General features: G+C 39.4%; 1 protein-coding gene across 1 annotated transcript in view; it reads left to right on the plus strand.

Annotated features, from left to right (window-relative positions):
* Window positions 1–15,863, plus strand: part of Nrxn3 (neurexin 3) — a 1,620,870-nt gene that overhangs the window by 1,549,176 nt on the left and 55,831 nt on the right. Inside the window, 1 exon segment of the mRNA XM_037210977.1 lies at window positions 14,814–14,892. Coding sequence (XP_037066872.1) covers window positions 14,814–14,892 — 79 coding nt within the window.

The raw sequence follows: 15,863 nt of genomic DNA on the forward strand, positions 1-15,863 counted from the left end.
ATCGGTGGAAAATATGGTCGAGGATAATGCCACTGGTTACACTGGAGCCCAGAGCTAGAGGATTCTGCTTTTTTTTTAATTAAAATTTTTAATTCATTTTACACACCAATCAAAGATCCCCCTCTTCCCTCCTCCTGACCCCCCCAGCCTCTTGACCCAATCTACCCCCCCCCAATAAGACAAGGCCTTCCATGGGGAGGCACATCCAGTAGAGGCAAGTTCAAGCCCTGCCCCCCCCCCCCCCCCGCCTCAAGACTGCACAAGGTGTCCCCTCATAGGTAAAGGGCTCCAAAAAGCCCCCTCATGCACCAGGGATGGATTCTGATTCTACCACCAGGGGGCCTGCCAAGCAGATCAAGCTATACAACTGTCTCACCATGCAGAGGGCCTCGTCCAGTCCCATGCAGGCTCCACAGCCATGGATCCAACTTTCATGAGTTCCCACTAGTTTGCTTTGGTCATCTCTGCTGGCTTCCCCATCATTATCCTGATGCACTTGCTCATAGAATCCCTCCTCTCTCTCTCCTACTGGACTCCTGGAGCTCTGCCTGATGTTTGGTGGTGGATCTCTGTATCTGCCTCCATCAGTCATTGGAGAAAAGTTCTGTGATGACAGTTAGGGTATTGACTGATCTGATCACTGGGGCAAACCAGTTAAGTTCAGGCACCCACTCCACTATTTCTAGTAGTCCAAGCTGGGGTCATCCTTGGGGATTCCTGGCAACTTCCCTAGCACCAGGTTTCTCTCTATCCCCATGATATCTCCTTCCTTCATGGTATCTCTCTCATTGCTTTTCTACTCCATCCCTGTTCCCACTCGACCATCCCATTCTCTTTTGTTCTCATTCCCCATCCCCTACCCTCCATTGTTCACCTCTCACCCCAAGATCACTTATGGAGATATCACTTATTTCACCTTCCCAGGGTGATTCATGCATCCCTTTTTGGATCTTCTTGTTAGCTAGCTTCTCTGGAGTTGTGGGTTGTTGTCTGGTTATCCTTTGCTTTGCTTCTAGTACTCACTTATGAGTGGGTACATACCATGTTTGTCCTTCTGAATCTGGGTTACCTCACTCTGGATATTTTCTAGCTCCATCCATTTGCTTGCAAATTTCATGATGTCATTGTTTTTTTTCTGCTGAGTAGTACTCCATTGTGTATATGTACCACATTTTCTTAATCCATTCTTCAGTTGAGGGGCATCTAGGTTGTTTCCAGTTTCTGGCTATTACCAATAATGCTGCTGTAAACATAGTTGTGCATGTATCCCTGTGGTATGATTGAGCATTCCTTGGGTATATGCCCCAAAGTAGTATAGCTGAGTCTTGAGGAAGATTGATTCCCAATTTTCTGAGAAACCACCACACTGATTTCCAAAGTGTCTGTACAAGTTTGTATGCCCACCAACAGTGGAGGAGTGTTCTTGTTCCACACCCTCTCCAACGTAAGCTGTCCGAAGTGCTTTTGATCTTAGCCATTCTGACAGGTGTAAGATGGTATCTCAGAGTCATTTTGACTTGCATCTCTCTCATGACAAAGGATGCTGAGCAATTCCTTAAAAACAATCCAAATAAAAGAATGGGCTATAGAGCTAAACAGAGAATTCTCAAAGGAAGAATTTTAAATGGCTGAAAGAGGATCCTGCTTTTTAAAATAGTTTTATTTTGTTTGTTTTGCATTTGCTCTTGTTTTTAAGTTTGGATTTTATTTGGTGATCAATGAAGACAGTGAGGAGGGTAGAGGACAGAAGTCTGCTTAGAGAGAGTCTCAGAGATCATCCAGGGAAGCAATCATGGCAGGGGAAAGAAAAAGAGAGAAACAGAGAGACAGAAACAGACACACACACACACACACACACACACACACACACACACAGAAACAGACAAAAAGAGATGCATTTTAGAGATAGACCTTGCAGGACTTGGGGCCTGGAGGTCTAGTAGTAAACAAGAGAACCTTAGTGCTTGAGCATTCCATGAGACTATAGAGACCACAGAAGGTAGGGGAGATCAGTCCAGCCTGGGGTATACTGACTAATGCAGCTTAAAAGATATTTAATCAAACTTACTTTGCCTTACTCAGTCAAAAAATGTTTTTCTCTGCTTGCTCAGTTCCAAAGGACCTTTCCAAACTCCTTTTGGACCACAGAGTTGGCACATTGGTGAGCGTCTAATCACGGTGGCACTTTCCTCATCAGGCTTTCATCCAAGTCCCAATCCTGGGAATTATTAAAATGTCTCCTGGTGACTGATGAGCACCAGAGGCAGAGCCCAGCCATGCAGAGCTTGGCATCCTCTCCACTTCCCAGTGTTCTTTCTGTTGCTCTATATGACTGACTTCAACTTATAGTCACAGAAAACATGATCTGAAAAGTACACATTTTCTTCTTTAGCAAGACCTTGGAGTCTTTGGAGCAGAAATTTGTTGATTAATTTCAAGCTGCATTATTGTGCCTACTACCAGAGTCAGCATCCTGGTTCCTTTCTTGTTTTTTCCAAAAACAGTTTCCAAAGCCTGTGGCTGTAGTTACTCCAGATCTCCCATCTAAATGCAAGGTAGAAAGGAGAGCAACTGGATTATCCAATCCCCTCCTTTTTTATTTATTGGAGGGAAGGCGTATACATGCTGACCCGTAAGTGAAGGTCAGAGAACCTTTTTCAGAATCAGTTATCTTCCTCAAACATATGGATCCCAGGGATCAAACTCAAGTCATCAAGTTTAGTGGAAAATGTCTTTTCCCACTCCACCATCTCACCAGCCCCTAAAGCCTCCTCCTATATGAAGAATAGAAGACACATTTACACAGCTAGCAGGTTGTATTCTTTATATCTTTCCCCATATCTATGTCACATGGCCACTTCTAGTTGCAAAACAAACTTGCTTAAATTACTCACATCATCATTTGTTGTAAGGAAGGAGAGAAGAATGGATGGACATTGACAATGTCTATAATACTTGCTTTCTCTGCTACACTGAAGATTGGGCCCATGTCACATGAGACCCAACCTCATTCTCTTTTGTTCAGTGTCCATTATCTTCCCTGGTATTTTTTTTTTTTTTTTTTTTTTTTTTTTTTTTGCTGAATATATAACTATCTGGAGTCGGGGGAGGATCTAATGATCTCTATTTGGTCTCATAAGCTAAGCAATTTCACTTGCCTTTTGGCTCCTCTGAGCAACTTTAAGAGTATAGGAGCCTTTTGGTATATGCCAGAGAGGCTATGATTAGAGTATTTCAAAAATATTCTAGAAAGAAAGAAACAGACTAAATGCTGGGAGGAAATATCTACCACTGTAAAAATAGACGAGGACCAGGGTGAATTCTTCAGTAATGAATGCATGGGAAAATGCTTCTTAAATTATGAATGTGAGTGCTTGTGTTTATTGTCCAGTAATCCTGTTTTATTGTTTCTGCTTACTTCCAATCTCCTAGAATGAGACTAGGTTGCTTAGAAATCTTCATTCCTGAAAGATGGTCATTAAAGCTACTGTACTCTATTCAGTTGTTTATTTTTCCTCAAAGTGATTGAATTTATATATATACAAATGAAACACATTTTCCTCTTCTATATAGAAGACAAGGGGAAAATAGAGAAAAAGCCAAATAGAGGTGCTCATATTTAAAAAGGGGGCAGCGGATGACACATTGGTTTCTTTTGAAGAGGCAGAATATACATTAAAATATTTCTTGACGCAGTTTTTGGTGATGACAATGATGCTGCAGAGTTGATATTCGCTTTCCAAGGCAATGGTGCCTGGAAAGGCAACCGGCCTCCTGCTGCCCACTCAACCAGTTGTCAGAAGGGCATTTGTCTCAGCACCCATCCTAGCAAAGTTCCTTGTTTTGCTCGACATGGATGACCATTCTTGTTTGGCCACCCATCTATGAATAAAGGCATTTTCCAGAAAATTGTCTCATTATCATTTGTTTTAAAGTGGTTGTTTAGGATGGAGTTTCTCAGAAGTAGGAAGCAATAGGAGTTCCAGGAGTCTTGGCCTAATAGGACCTTTTTTTGGAAACCTTCTTACTGAAGCAAGGAATGAAAGGGATAAGGGCTGAGGCCTAGGAATTAGAAGCGCCACAGTAGTGAAGAAAGGTGTTGTGTTTCCCCCAAAGTAATTCAGGGAATTAAGCTAGTGAAGGATTGAAGCACAAGGGACCCAGCTTCAGGAGCATAGGCTATTTGTCATCATTTGAGATTCTGAAAACCATGTCACATTCTTTGGGCCTGTTCAAAAACCATTTTACTGAACTGTTCTCCTGGGTATCTCCATACTTTGTGGAAACTGTCACAAAAAGAAAGCATGGATCTCCTTGTTCAAAGAGTGGGAGGAAATGTATTGATAAACCACTAGAATACAGTTTGCTCACAGTCTTTCTCTCATAGTATCATCATGGTGTTTCTATTTGCTATTTAATCACATTTAGGGTGAGAGGTAATGCTAGAGGTGAATGGTGGCCTTCCTCCTCCAAGATCTGCTCAGTGACATTTTCAGAAAACAAAAAAATAAAAAATATTGTCATCAGTACAGATGTTACCATGTTATATGATGCAATATGGGTTTTAAACGCCAATTTAAGAGCATCCAACTCAAATGTAAAATCAGAGGAAGAACCCAGTACTCTTATTTCATAGCTTACAGACACATATTCACTTACTAACCAGAAGGCTAGAAGCACTGTCCCCTACTAGTTTATCAGGTTTTATTCCACTTTTTAATTAAAGACATCCTAGAAATGTCTCATTTCAGCTCACTGAAAAGTAAAGTAAGACTGAAAATGCAAAGGTCTCTGGATTGTCTTAACTTTTCCTTTTTCTTCTTAGCCATTAGTTTTCATGTGTTCATTGGTGCACAGGAGTAAGAAGAGAATTGATAAGGTTGCTTGGAAGAGCATACATGTTGTTTGTTGAATGAGGGATATGCAAAGGTCCAAAGGGATTGAAACAAGATCTTATCCCCAGCCAATTTCGTCAAGAAGACAGTACCAACCTCCCAAGGAGAGACACTGGGAAATTTTATATTGCTGTTGAGGTGGTTTGAATGATAATGGCTCTTGTTGGCTTATATGAATGCTTGGTCCAGTTGGCAGAACTGTTTGGGAAGGATTAGGAGCTGTGGCCTTGGTGGAAGAGGTGTGTCACTGAGGGGAGTGCCTCTGGAGCTTTCAAAAGCCCATGCCATTCTCAGTTAGCACTCATACCTCTCTGCTTCATGGTTGTTATCTCAAAATGTAAGCTCTCAGCTACTGCTTCAGAGACATGTCTGCCTGCCTGATGCTGTGTTCCCCTTCACAATGGTCAGGGACTCTACTACCTTCTGGAACTGTGACTGCTCTGCCTCCCCCTCCCAAATTAAATGCTTTCTTTGATAAGTTACCTTGCTCATGGTGTCTCTCCTTACAGCAACAGAAAAGTAACCAAGAAAACTGTCATGCTTGCCATGTCCACAGAATTCCATATTCATAAAATATTTGAAAGATTGCATGTAGCTAGAATTTTTTTGGTCCACAGTCAGGACAAATCTCTCTAACCTGCCAGATCCGCAGCAGCTCAGACCCAACCAAGTAAACACACAGAGACTTATATTGCTTACAAACTGTATGGCCGTGGCAGGCTTCTTGCTAACTGTTCTTATCTCTTATATCAATCCATTTCTATAAATTTATACCTTGCCATGTGGTGTGTGGTTTACCGGCATCTTCACATGCTGCTTGTCATGGCGGCAGCTGGCAGTGACCCTTCCGCCTTCCTGTTCTTTCTTTTCTCCTCTCTGTTAGTCCCGCTTGTACTTCCTGCCTGGCCACTGGCCAATAAGTGTTTTATTTATTGACCAATCAAAGCAATTTGACATACAGACCATCCCACAGCAATTGCATGTAGAGGAAATGGCAAGGGAAATGGGTGGATATACATGTTGCATGTGTTCCCTTTGCCTGCATGTGTGTTCCATTGTCCCATTGAATTCTAATTACAAAAACCTAAATGGTCAGGTATGTCAAGGCAGAAAGAATGTCAAAGTGCAGGAACAATATGAACCCAGAGCCCTTATTTCTGTGACTACATCTACTGTATTCCCAACACCTACTTTGACAAGATGAACATTGTTGTTTATAAACTATAATAGGGAAAATTGTTAGCCTCACTTTCCACAAAAAAGAGCAATTAACAGTTTCCCACTCTACATGGAAATTAGGCTCTATTTGCTTGGTGTGTGGTGTAGGCATATATGCACTTGTAATAATGCCCATGTATGTATGACCATGTATGTGCATATGTGTACACAAGTATACAACATGTATGTAGAAACATGTGAAAGCCAGAGGTTGGTATTGTTTATCTTTCGGTTGCTTTCTACCTTATTTTTTAAGGTATGATTTCTTGTTGAATCTAAAACTTATCTGTTTGGCTAGACTGGCTTATTTATAAGCCTCAGTCACCTTTCTCTGAGACTTCACAGTGCTAGGGTTATAGGTGGTCCCCATCACACCTGGCTCTCTTATATGGGTGTTGGGGGACAAACTCAGGCACTCAAATTTATATACCAAGCACTTCACCATTGGAGTCATCTCCCAGGCATGTTTGTGTTAGTTTCGTGAATTTTCTTGAATTGCTATTTATGAAGAGCTTGTAAATTTTATACCGTAGACTAGGAATGAGGCCGTGATATCTAGAGAGTAAGTGAGCCTATCTGGGTTCAGGAATTTCTCACCTAGTATCACTTGAAAACATTTCCAAACTTGGGTTTCACACTGTAAATAGCCTTAATGGACTCGACTCTCTAACCTTTCTTTGTGGGAGCTTTGTCCTCTCTTCTAGACACAGTAACACTATAGTAACTCTAGGCATTCATCTCAGGGTGAGATGACCTTCTTAGCAGTTCTTGTCACTCTAGCTTCATACTATGTGTTTCAGTTGACTCCCATATTTTCCCCATAGTTCTGACTCAAAGTCACCAGTTGCAGAACTCCTAGTTATTCTCTCAGTAGCTTATCAAATCCAGTTTCAAGTGTACAAACCACACTTTAACTACTGATATTGCTCTTCCTCCTCACTTGGCTTTGTCTTTTGCTTGCTTGTTTATTTACATTATCTAATATTTTTACTTTCCTTGAAATGTCCAAGTAGAGACATTCTCTCCAATGACAAAGAAAGGTTCATCTTGAATTTTCATCCTTTGCATTACAATCAATTATTCAATTCATTGCATTTGCTTGTTATGGATAATGTTTCTGTTTCACACATTAATTTCTAGGCTGTGCTAGTATGCATTTCCATTGTGCATTTGTGGGGCAACTTCTTGAGCCCACACTTCTTTTAGTTTCTTCTTGCTGGGCCTGAACTGGAGTCATGCTCATTTTTCTAAGGTGGCTGTCCCCTTTTATTTTCTGAATAATCTGATCTGATAGATGTTGATGAACCTGACATGGTGCTTCCAATAAGAATAGTCTGCCACACATAAATTAAAAAATCTAGCTATTTCAATTCCTAATAATTTGACTGTTTCTTTACCCCCTTTTCCCCTGCCCATTTCACATATCTAAGTTCATCATGACTCCAATATCTGAGGTCACTAGTACATACTATTGTCCTTTGGGACCTCCTTACACATATTCAGTTACTGAGGAGGATCCATCTTGTCCCTCCAGTTAGGACTGGCCTCACCTGACTCATCACACTGTGTATCTTCACTGTGTTTGTCTTAGGAAGACCTCTAATCTGTGCTTTCATCATGTAAGAAAAAAGCTGGTTCTCTTTGGTTTGTAATGCCAGGATCTAAGACAGAGGGCCAAGAGAAAGAACACACCACAAGGAAGTGTAATTCTAATTTCCTTATAGTTTCATATATTCCTCCTTCTCTGCTGAACTATGGAGTCAGAACTTCATGGACCCATGCATGCTATCATCATTTTTTTTTTCAGAAAACCTTAGTGATATCCATGATGAGAACATATGTGCTTAGTTTTAAAACACTCACTAAGTGGTACCTACATCTTAACTTCCAGTCACAATAATATCTGTCCTTTGTAATTCTCCACTGCAAACAAAGGCTTGACTTTAGAAATATTGGCATAAAGCCCACCTATAAAGGAAATTCTACCTTTAAGAAAAAGGAAAAAAATAAAAGCATTTCAGGTATTTGGAGAATCAACTAAATTTTGACATCTCTTACAATGGTTAGGCCCTAAATATTCAATGATGAAAACAGAAAGTTTACAATGGACATACAGCCAACTTTTTCTGAACAGCAGTTCTCAAGGGGAAATAGCCACCAAAGAGGAACTTTATGTGTGCATGATCACTAGGACCCCATCTAGATTCTTAGTGATGGTGTAGAATGGGTGGGCAATTTTATTTTATTTTATTGTTGTATTTTTTTCTGTCTCCTACATAATATGTAATTTCTCCAGGCCAAGAAATAAATTGAAAGGATTTAGAGGGATTTGCTTATCAGTGCAACACCACGTAGCATTACATTCCTTCTGCTTTTGGGAGGGTACATTGAAGTTTGGTTAATCTTCTGTGATTCAATACTCCTCTTCCCTCTGTCAGGCTGCCTCGGACAACAGATAGATTAATCTTTTCCACCCACTCTCTTCTTCTTCCCTTCCCCCTCTCTTGGTCTACCCTTCCTTTTTGAACAGATAGAAGAGAAATCTTGGAAGTGAAGGGAAAAAGAAAACAAAACAACAGCCCATGTTTACTTATACCATCTCCCAAGACCTCGATCACAGCAAAAAATACCCCAAATCTTTAGCACAATGTACAGCTCATCTCCGCTTGACTTGTCTGCCATTAATTAAATCTGCAATCTGCAAAGGGATTTCCTCAAAGGCTAATTCGTTAGCCAAAGTTATTATAAGTCCTGTCATTCTTTATCCCACTCCACTGTGTGCATTATGGAAAAGGGGAAAACTGAAGGTGGGAAGAATTTTGAGGGAAGCAGAATGTTCTTGAATTTCTGTATAGTCTGCCTGCTTTTAGTGACATCTAAATAAATATTTATCACAGTAAGTATTCCATATTAATCATAAAGTTTTAACATAGCTCTCATAGAGCTGAAACCCATCTGTGGAGTTTATTTTTCCTAGCTTAAGTTCAACAATTTGTAAAACCCATAAGGACAAAGACTGAGCATGGGCAATGCCTAGCACAGTAATTGGCAGATCACTTCATAAGCAATTAATAAATATTTGTGGTAGCAATGAATGATAAAGTAAGCAAATGCAAACATAAATAAAATCACCTATCCAGACCGTGTTGCACTTTTAACTGGGATCTCAGAGTGAAGACATAAGTTTAGACTGAGTGGGATGTCTTTAATCCAGGAATAGTCTCCTTAAAGTTTTCTTATTGCACATGTATATAAACCAAGATATGCATCTAGTCATATCTTATGTGGCAATTCATTAGCTTGGGTGGGCAGAGAGAAGAGAGGAAGTGATGCATTGAAAAGCCCAATAGCATGGCAGAGAGAGTGAGAATTCACAATACATTATTGCAGTCCTGACACTTGGACATATAGAGAAAAGAAGCAAAGGTCACTTGAGGTAGCATCTTCATCAGACTGCAACCTTATATCTTGAGCTCCATCATTTATGCCTGCCCCATGCTACACTCCCATGCCCATATCTGAATATGACAAGCTAAAATTATTTATGTTCCATTTTGTCATAAAAATGTCAGCCCCTTCTATTGAGGATGACTGCACAGAGCATGCTCAATCAGAATATAATGAGAGAATAGGGAGGGCATTCATCCTTCTTGCTGTGTTCTGACCTTGTTTTTTTATTGGACTTGAGTTCACTGAAATGAAGGTAGAAGAGAAGAGGTAACAAAAGTAGTAATTTTTAGGTTCCCAAGCTTCATGAGTTTTAAAAATCTATGATTTAATATAAAAAATTATCTAGGGATGTGTGTATGTTGACATTGATCAAAGACAAGAGTACACGATGGCAAAATTTTAGTGAATACAATGTTACTCTATAAACACAGAGTATTCAAACTTTTATAATCTCACTTGAGGTCATAAGTTTGCCTAGAGTTATTAGACTGTTGCTAACTGAAAAGTAACTCCAATGTTCTTTATTTAAATACAGAATGAATGTTCTTAAGGGAGGTACATAGACTTCCTCCCCTTCCAGCCATGAGAAACTTCAAGCTCCAATTCTTACTCTCAGAATAGAAGTATAGAGGAAAAATGCCTAAGTCACAAGCATTTGAAAGAATTTAATTCTGTTTAGCATGGAGCAGCTGCTGAGATATATGACTGTTTTCTGTGGGACTTTGGGATATTTATGGGCCTTTCTCTTTTCCCTTTTTACTGGAAGAATGGAGATCATCATTCTTGAGTGTGTTATTTATAATTTCATAAAGCCGTTCTGTGGCAGGACTTATTTTATACTACGCTTAATCTCAGTCAAATAATCATGCTTCCAAGGAGTGGGAGGAGAAAACTGGCTGTCCCCTATATGATTAGCCTAGTGCTAGTGGAAGATAAAGGGCTAAAGGTTAGAATTTCAAGTCACAAAAGATAGTTGGGCAGTCAGGAGAGAGGACACAGTGACAGTGTCATGGATCATCTTGATTATAACATTAGACACTTCTGGGTCTAACAAAGAGTGGGTGATAATAGAGAATGGTGTAAATATGTCCCCATGCTGAGATGGAGCAGAGTCCTGCTGAATAAATAATTAGGCATAGGTGATTATAGAAACAATAACTCACAATAGTAAAATGAGAAGTCAGGTTTGTGAAACTGAGGGAATTGGAAGGTAAACACATCTATAAATTTACCTGGACAGAGTTTGGAGCTTTCTCCATTCCCAACTTTATTCTAAGGTAACTTTAATAAGCAGTGGTAGAAAAAAATATGTAAGTACAATAAAAAAATTTCAGGAAAGGAATAAAGGTTCCTGCCACAGATATATTTTATTGACAGTTATTATAATATGTATCTTTTGTTTTATGAAACCTAGTGCGGAAGTGAATAATTCCAACATGTAGATTAAACATAACATACATTTTAAAATAGAGTAATATGAATTATTATTTTTTATATAGAACGTGGTTAATATATAAAGGGCAAAGGAATAGTTTACTCCTTTAGAGAAAAGGAAGTGGGGTGTCTAATGTACCACCAGCAGAGCTGTGGCTGTTCCTCCCAGGGACCATGTTGCAAAATCATTATGTCAACTTCCAAAGGACTATGATGAGTGATACTGATGAGGTGTAGGGAGGGGAAGGAGAGGAGTCTGATAGGTTGGGGTATTAAATCCACGCTTGTTAGTGGAGGTTTCTGCGGTATAGATGGTCATTCAAGTTGCTGTCATTTTGTCATTCTGAACCATCTTTTCTTCCCTGACTACCTACAGATGTGCAAATAAATGGAGCCGTTTCATACTACTGACCCTTAACAAAGACTATTTACTTTACCTGAAATGCCCTTCTCCTTCTCCACCCTCCAATCCGGGATTTGTGCTGCTCTGTTCCAATCTGTCCCTAAGGGCTTGTTTCCTCCTTCCCTTCTGTTTGAAAGATAGAGCTATTCTCCAGCTACTTGCTCCCTCGGCAACTCATGCTAACTCTTATCACAACATTCAGTTTACCATGTTGCGTTTGCCTGTTTACTTGATTGTCTCATCAGAAACTAAATCCCAGAGCAGAAGAGCCACTTCATTTCTCACTTAATCATTTATCACTGTTACTGTTCGTTCATAGATGTGTGGTAACATATCAAAAGTAACGAATGAATGAACTCATCGATGAGTGAATGAATGAGTAAAGAAAATCTTGATATGATCATATACAATGTATACAGAAATGAGTAGCCTGTCACTATCAAAACTACTTAGGCTGTGCAGTTGTGACTATTTTATTGTTCTTTGAATATCAAAGGGAATTTAACACATACAGGCAGGTTATAAGTACATTATGCTTAGCCATTGGAGAGTACGGCCGATGGTTATTGTATTAGCTATTTCTGTTGCTGTGATAAAGTACCACAACCTAATAAACATAAAGAATAAAGAGTTTATTTTGGGCTTACAGTTACAGAGGGTAAGAACACAGAAAGGGCAGAAAACCATGGCATGGCAGCAAATCACAGGAGGCTGGATGATCACATTTTATCTGCACTCAAGAAGCAGAGAGAAATCAGGACGTAAGAAGAGGCTGGTTATAAGACCTCAAAGCCCAATGCAGTCATTCTTTCGCCAACACAGGTCCACCTCTTAAAGGTTTAATGTCCTCCCTGAAACAGTGCTACCAACAGAGGACAAAACATTCAAATACATGAGCCTACAGGGGAACTCTTTCAAACAACCAGAGTCACTGTGAGGGGAAAAAAATGTGAATAGCATGGAAGAAACCTTGGTGGATATTCCCAGATAACTGCACAAAAAGAAGCATCTCCTACTGCAGTCTTATTGTCTGAGTGATGTGGATGGTGGGTGGACACATAGCAGATGTCACACAATTGTCAAGTCCCTTGATTACTATGATTCCTAGAAGAGTTTTAATATGTGTTAACCACTTCATATGAATCCTGAATAGAATAAACACTGAATGCTTAACTGCCATGGGTCTTGAGAGTTGAGATTCCCATTTCTTCCTGTGATTTTTAACTGTTCCCAGTTGTCAAAAGTTCTTATGGAAGATAATTGTGGTTATAGAAAAATACACCACACACAACATGCACACACAGTCGGGGGGAGGGGTAAGCAGCATTTTATTTAAAGATGGAAATCTATAGTTCTGCTCTCTCTATATCAATCCTGAGTCTATATATCTAGCCATATCAGTAAAGTATATGTCACTGGCTTCAGCTAATTGGGTTTTTTTTTTCTGTCCATACAGTTTACATGTCCCTCATCACCCCACTTCCCTAAGTGGTGGAAAGTATAGTTGCATTAGGTGCCCTTAGAGGAATATGCATTAAGGGAGTATATTTTTTCTGGCATGAGGAATGGTTTGCCCAGAAACAGCTACTGGCACAGTGTAGTGTAGTAGCATGTAATTAGAGCAGGGATCTTTTCCAACTGCTTATCCTCTAACTTTCAGATGGAACAGGGGTAGAGTATGTTCCTCTCAGATTTAGAAGAAAGATCTGTAGCATGGGGAAGTGAGATAAATTACCTGATGTGTTTTATTTTTTTCCACTGTTGTTCTCCCTCCCCTGCCCGTTTCTGGTACTCCTTCACTTGGTATGTGTACTTAGAAACAGAGGGCAGCCTTTGGAAATACTAACCATCTGAACTGTCATGTGTGCTTGTCTGCCAGGGCCGAGGTAACAAAGTACCACAGACTGTGGGGCTCAAACAATAGAAATGTATTCCCGCAGATTTCTGAAGGCTGGCAGTCTGAAGCCACAGTGTCAGCAAAAAGCTTCTCTTGTGGCTTCTCTCCCTGACTTGTAGATGCCCACCTCTATTCTGCATTTCTACATAGACTCCTCCTCCCTCTCTATGCCTATGCCCCAATTTCCTCTTTTTAGAGAGACAGCAATGCTACTGTATTCAGGGTCATCCTCATGATTTCATTTGGACTAAAGTATCCCATTAAGGCCCAATGTCCAAATGAAGTCCTGTCCTGAGGTATGGAGGATCACAATTCATCCTATGCTGTCTATAAGACAGGGTATAGAAAGAGGTGTTTTGTGCTACAAGCATAGTGGTAATGTGTGTCCCTCATCAAGTCAGCTAACCTCAGTGACTTCTTGTTTTTTTAAACATAACATCTCTATTTCAATGGATGGTTTGGGCTATTGTGTCTAATAAGAATGCATACATATCAATCATAACAACTGCCTTGTTCAAAAGACACAAAAGGCATTTCTTTATTACCTTTTCTTCTTGAATATGGATCTAGACTTCAATGGGTTGGGAATAATAAAATCAGCAACTCAATTATGTTACTGACATTAAGAAAAGAAATGAGTATTTATTGGAAGCCTACAATCCACTGGGCATTTCTATATATAATGACCAAAATGTGTTTGGAGTTTAGTGTGTAAGCCACTTAGTCCCTCATCATTCTTTCACTGGTATTGCTAAACTTGTAATTTATGTTATGCACATTATTTATCCACACCTACTATGTGCCAAGGGTCCACTTTAGTGCCAATGGCCACAGTTCTGTGTTTTTCCTCTAAGAAATTACAAAGCATTGAGAAGTTTCTGTAGGGTTAAAAAAAAAAAAAAAAAAACGGATTTACGTTGAACTAGTGTTCTAGTGTTGTGGTGGGAATTTGTTCTGCTCTCTTCAGCAAGAGACTTACCAAGTCCAGGAGCTCTTGTGCAATATCACTCTGCTGGTCCACATTGCTAATTCAGCTAATTGCAGCAATTATGAGAAGGAATCGCTGAAAGTAAGAGAACCTATTATGCTATACTGAATGAATAGCATTCCACAGTGTTCATTAATTATACTGCCTATAGACTCACAGCCCCCCAACGGTGCACATAAGACCATGTGCCATATGCACTCAATCCCTCTCAAAGCACTGAAAGTGTAGTGTTGGCTGGGTCCTTCCAATGGCCATCCTTTGGAATTCCTTTCCTTTGTATTCCTCATCCAGAAACCAAAGTGGATAGCACTATGTGATTTTCTGAGATAGGATAGCCTTGAATCTCTGCAGCTATTTTGGTGGCTGCAGTTTTATAGGAGACCCATACAGACAATCCTGACCAGAGAAAAGTCAGTAGCAATGAGAGGGGGCAATAAAAAAGATTGAATGTATTTATATATCAGTTTCCTTATCTGCCTCTGCTTTCTCTCTTCCCTCTACCCTTCCCTGTTCTGTTAACATCAATAGCCAACATCAGATGACCTTGTTTCATCTGCTGAATGTTCAAGTGATGACGAAGACTTTGTTGAATGTGAACCAAGTACAGGTAGGTCAGGTCAGTCTTGTTTGCTTGCTTCTTTTATCATTTGCAAAAACCCCAATACATACATATATGTGATTCTACATGTGCTTTATATATATTATAGTGTGTTAATGTATGTGTATTTCCTATATCTATATATGTATATGCATACATATATAAATATTAATTTACCAACGAAAGCATCAAATCCCATGGAAAGAGCAATGAAAGCTTAGAAAAATTTAAGTCTCTGATCTCTAAAGAAAAATGCATAATATGTGCCCTAACATAGTTGCATGCCCAGATTATACACTGGAATTGCTACTGCAAATGTTCAGTTGCCAATGGTAACTATGAGACTGACAGGGGCATAAAGCATGAAAAGCCTCCATTTGAATGAGAATTTTTGTTTTTAAGTCATAAACCTAGCATGGAAACAGAAAGATTGGTGGGTATCATATGAGTCACAAAGACTTGTTCTGATCATAAGTGTCTTAAATTAATAAGTAACTTAAATTATTTTCCATGGGATTTTAACAGCAGTTAACACGGCATTATATTTATACTAATTTTGTTCATTGGATGTCTAGAGAACTCATGAAGTGATATAGTATAAGAAACACAAAATTAGTACCAAACTATGCCATGTCAACAGCTGTGATGCTTCAAAATGTATCAACTGCTGAAGTTAAGATGACTTTGGCATGGGAAGTCTCAGTGTGTTCCCCATTTGGACACAGATACATTTTGATATTTTCTGGTAATCCTGTATAGTGAGCTATAGATGATATAATGTCCAGCAGGTAACTGCCATCCCTGATTCTCTCCTCTCAACTTTCCCAAGTTGTCTGTTTTTAGATTAACTGTAAGTTAAACATTTATATGTATATAATAGAGAACAGATATCATCGAATTTCTGTGTATGTTTAATAACAGAAAAAGCCTTGTCTTATTTCTACAAAGGCTGAAAGAAATAGATAAAATATCCACTTGAT

This window comes from Peromyscus leucopus, chromosome 14 (genome assembly GCF_004664715.2).
Source record: "Peromyscus leucopus breed LL Stock chromosome 14, UCI_PerLeu_2.1, whole genome shotgun sequence".
NCBI classification, from domain to species: domain Eukaryota; kingdom Metazoa; phylum Chordata; class Mammalia; order Rodentia; family Cricetidae; genus Peromyscus; species Peromyscus leucopus.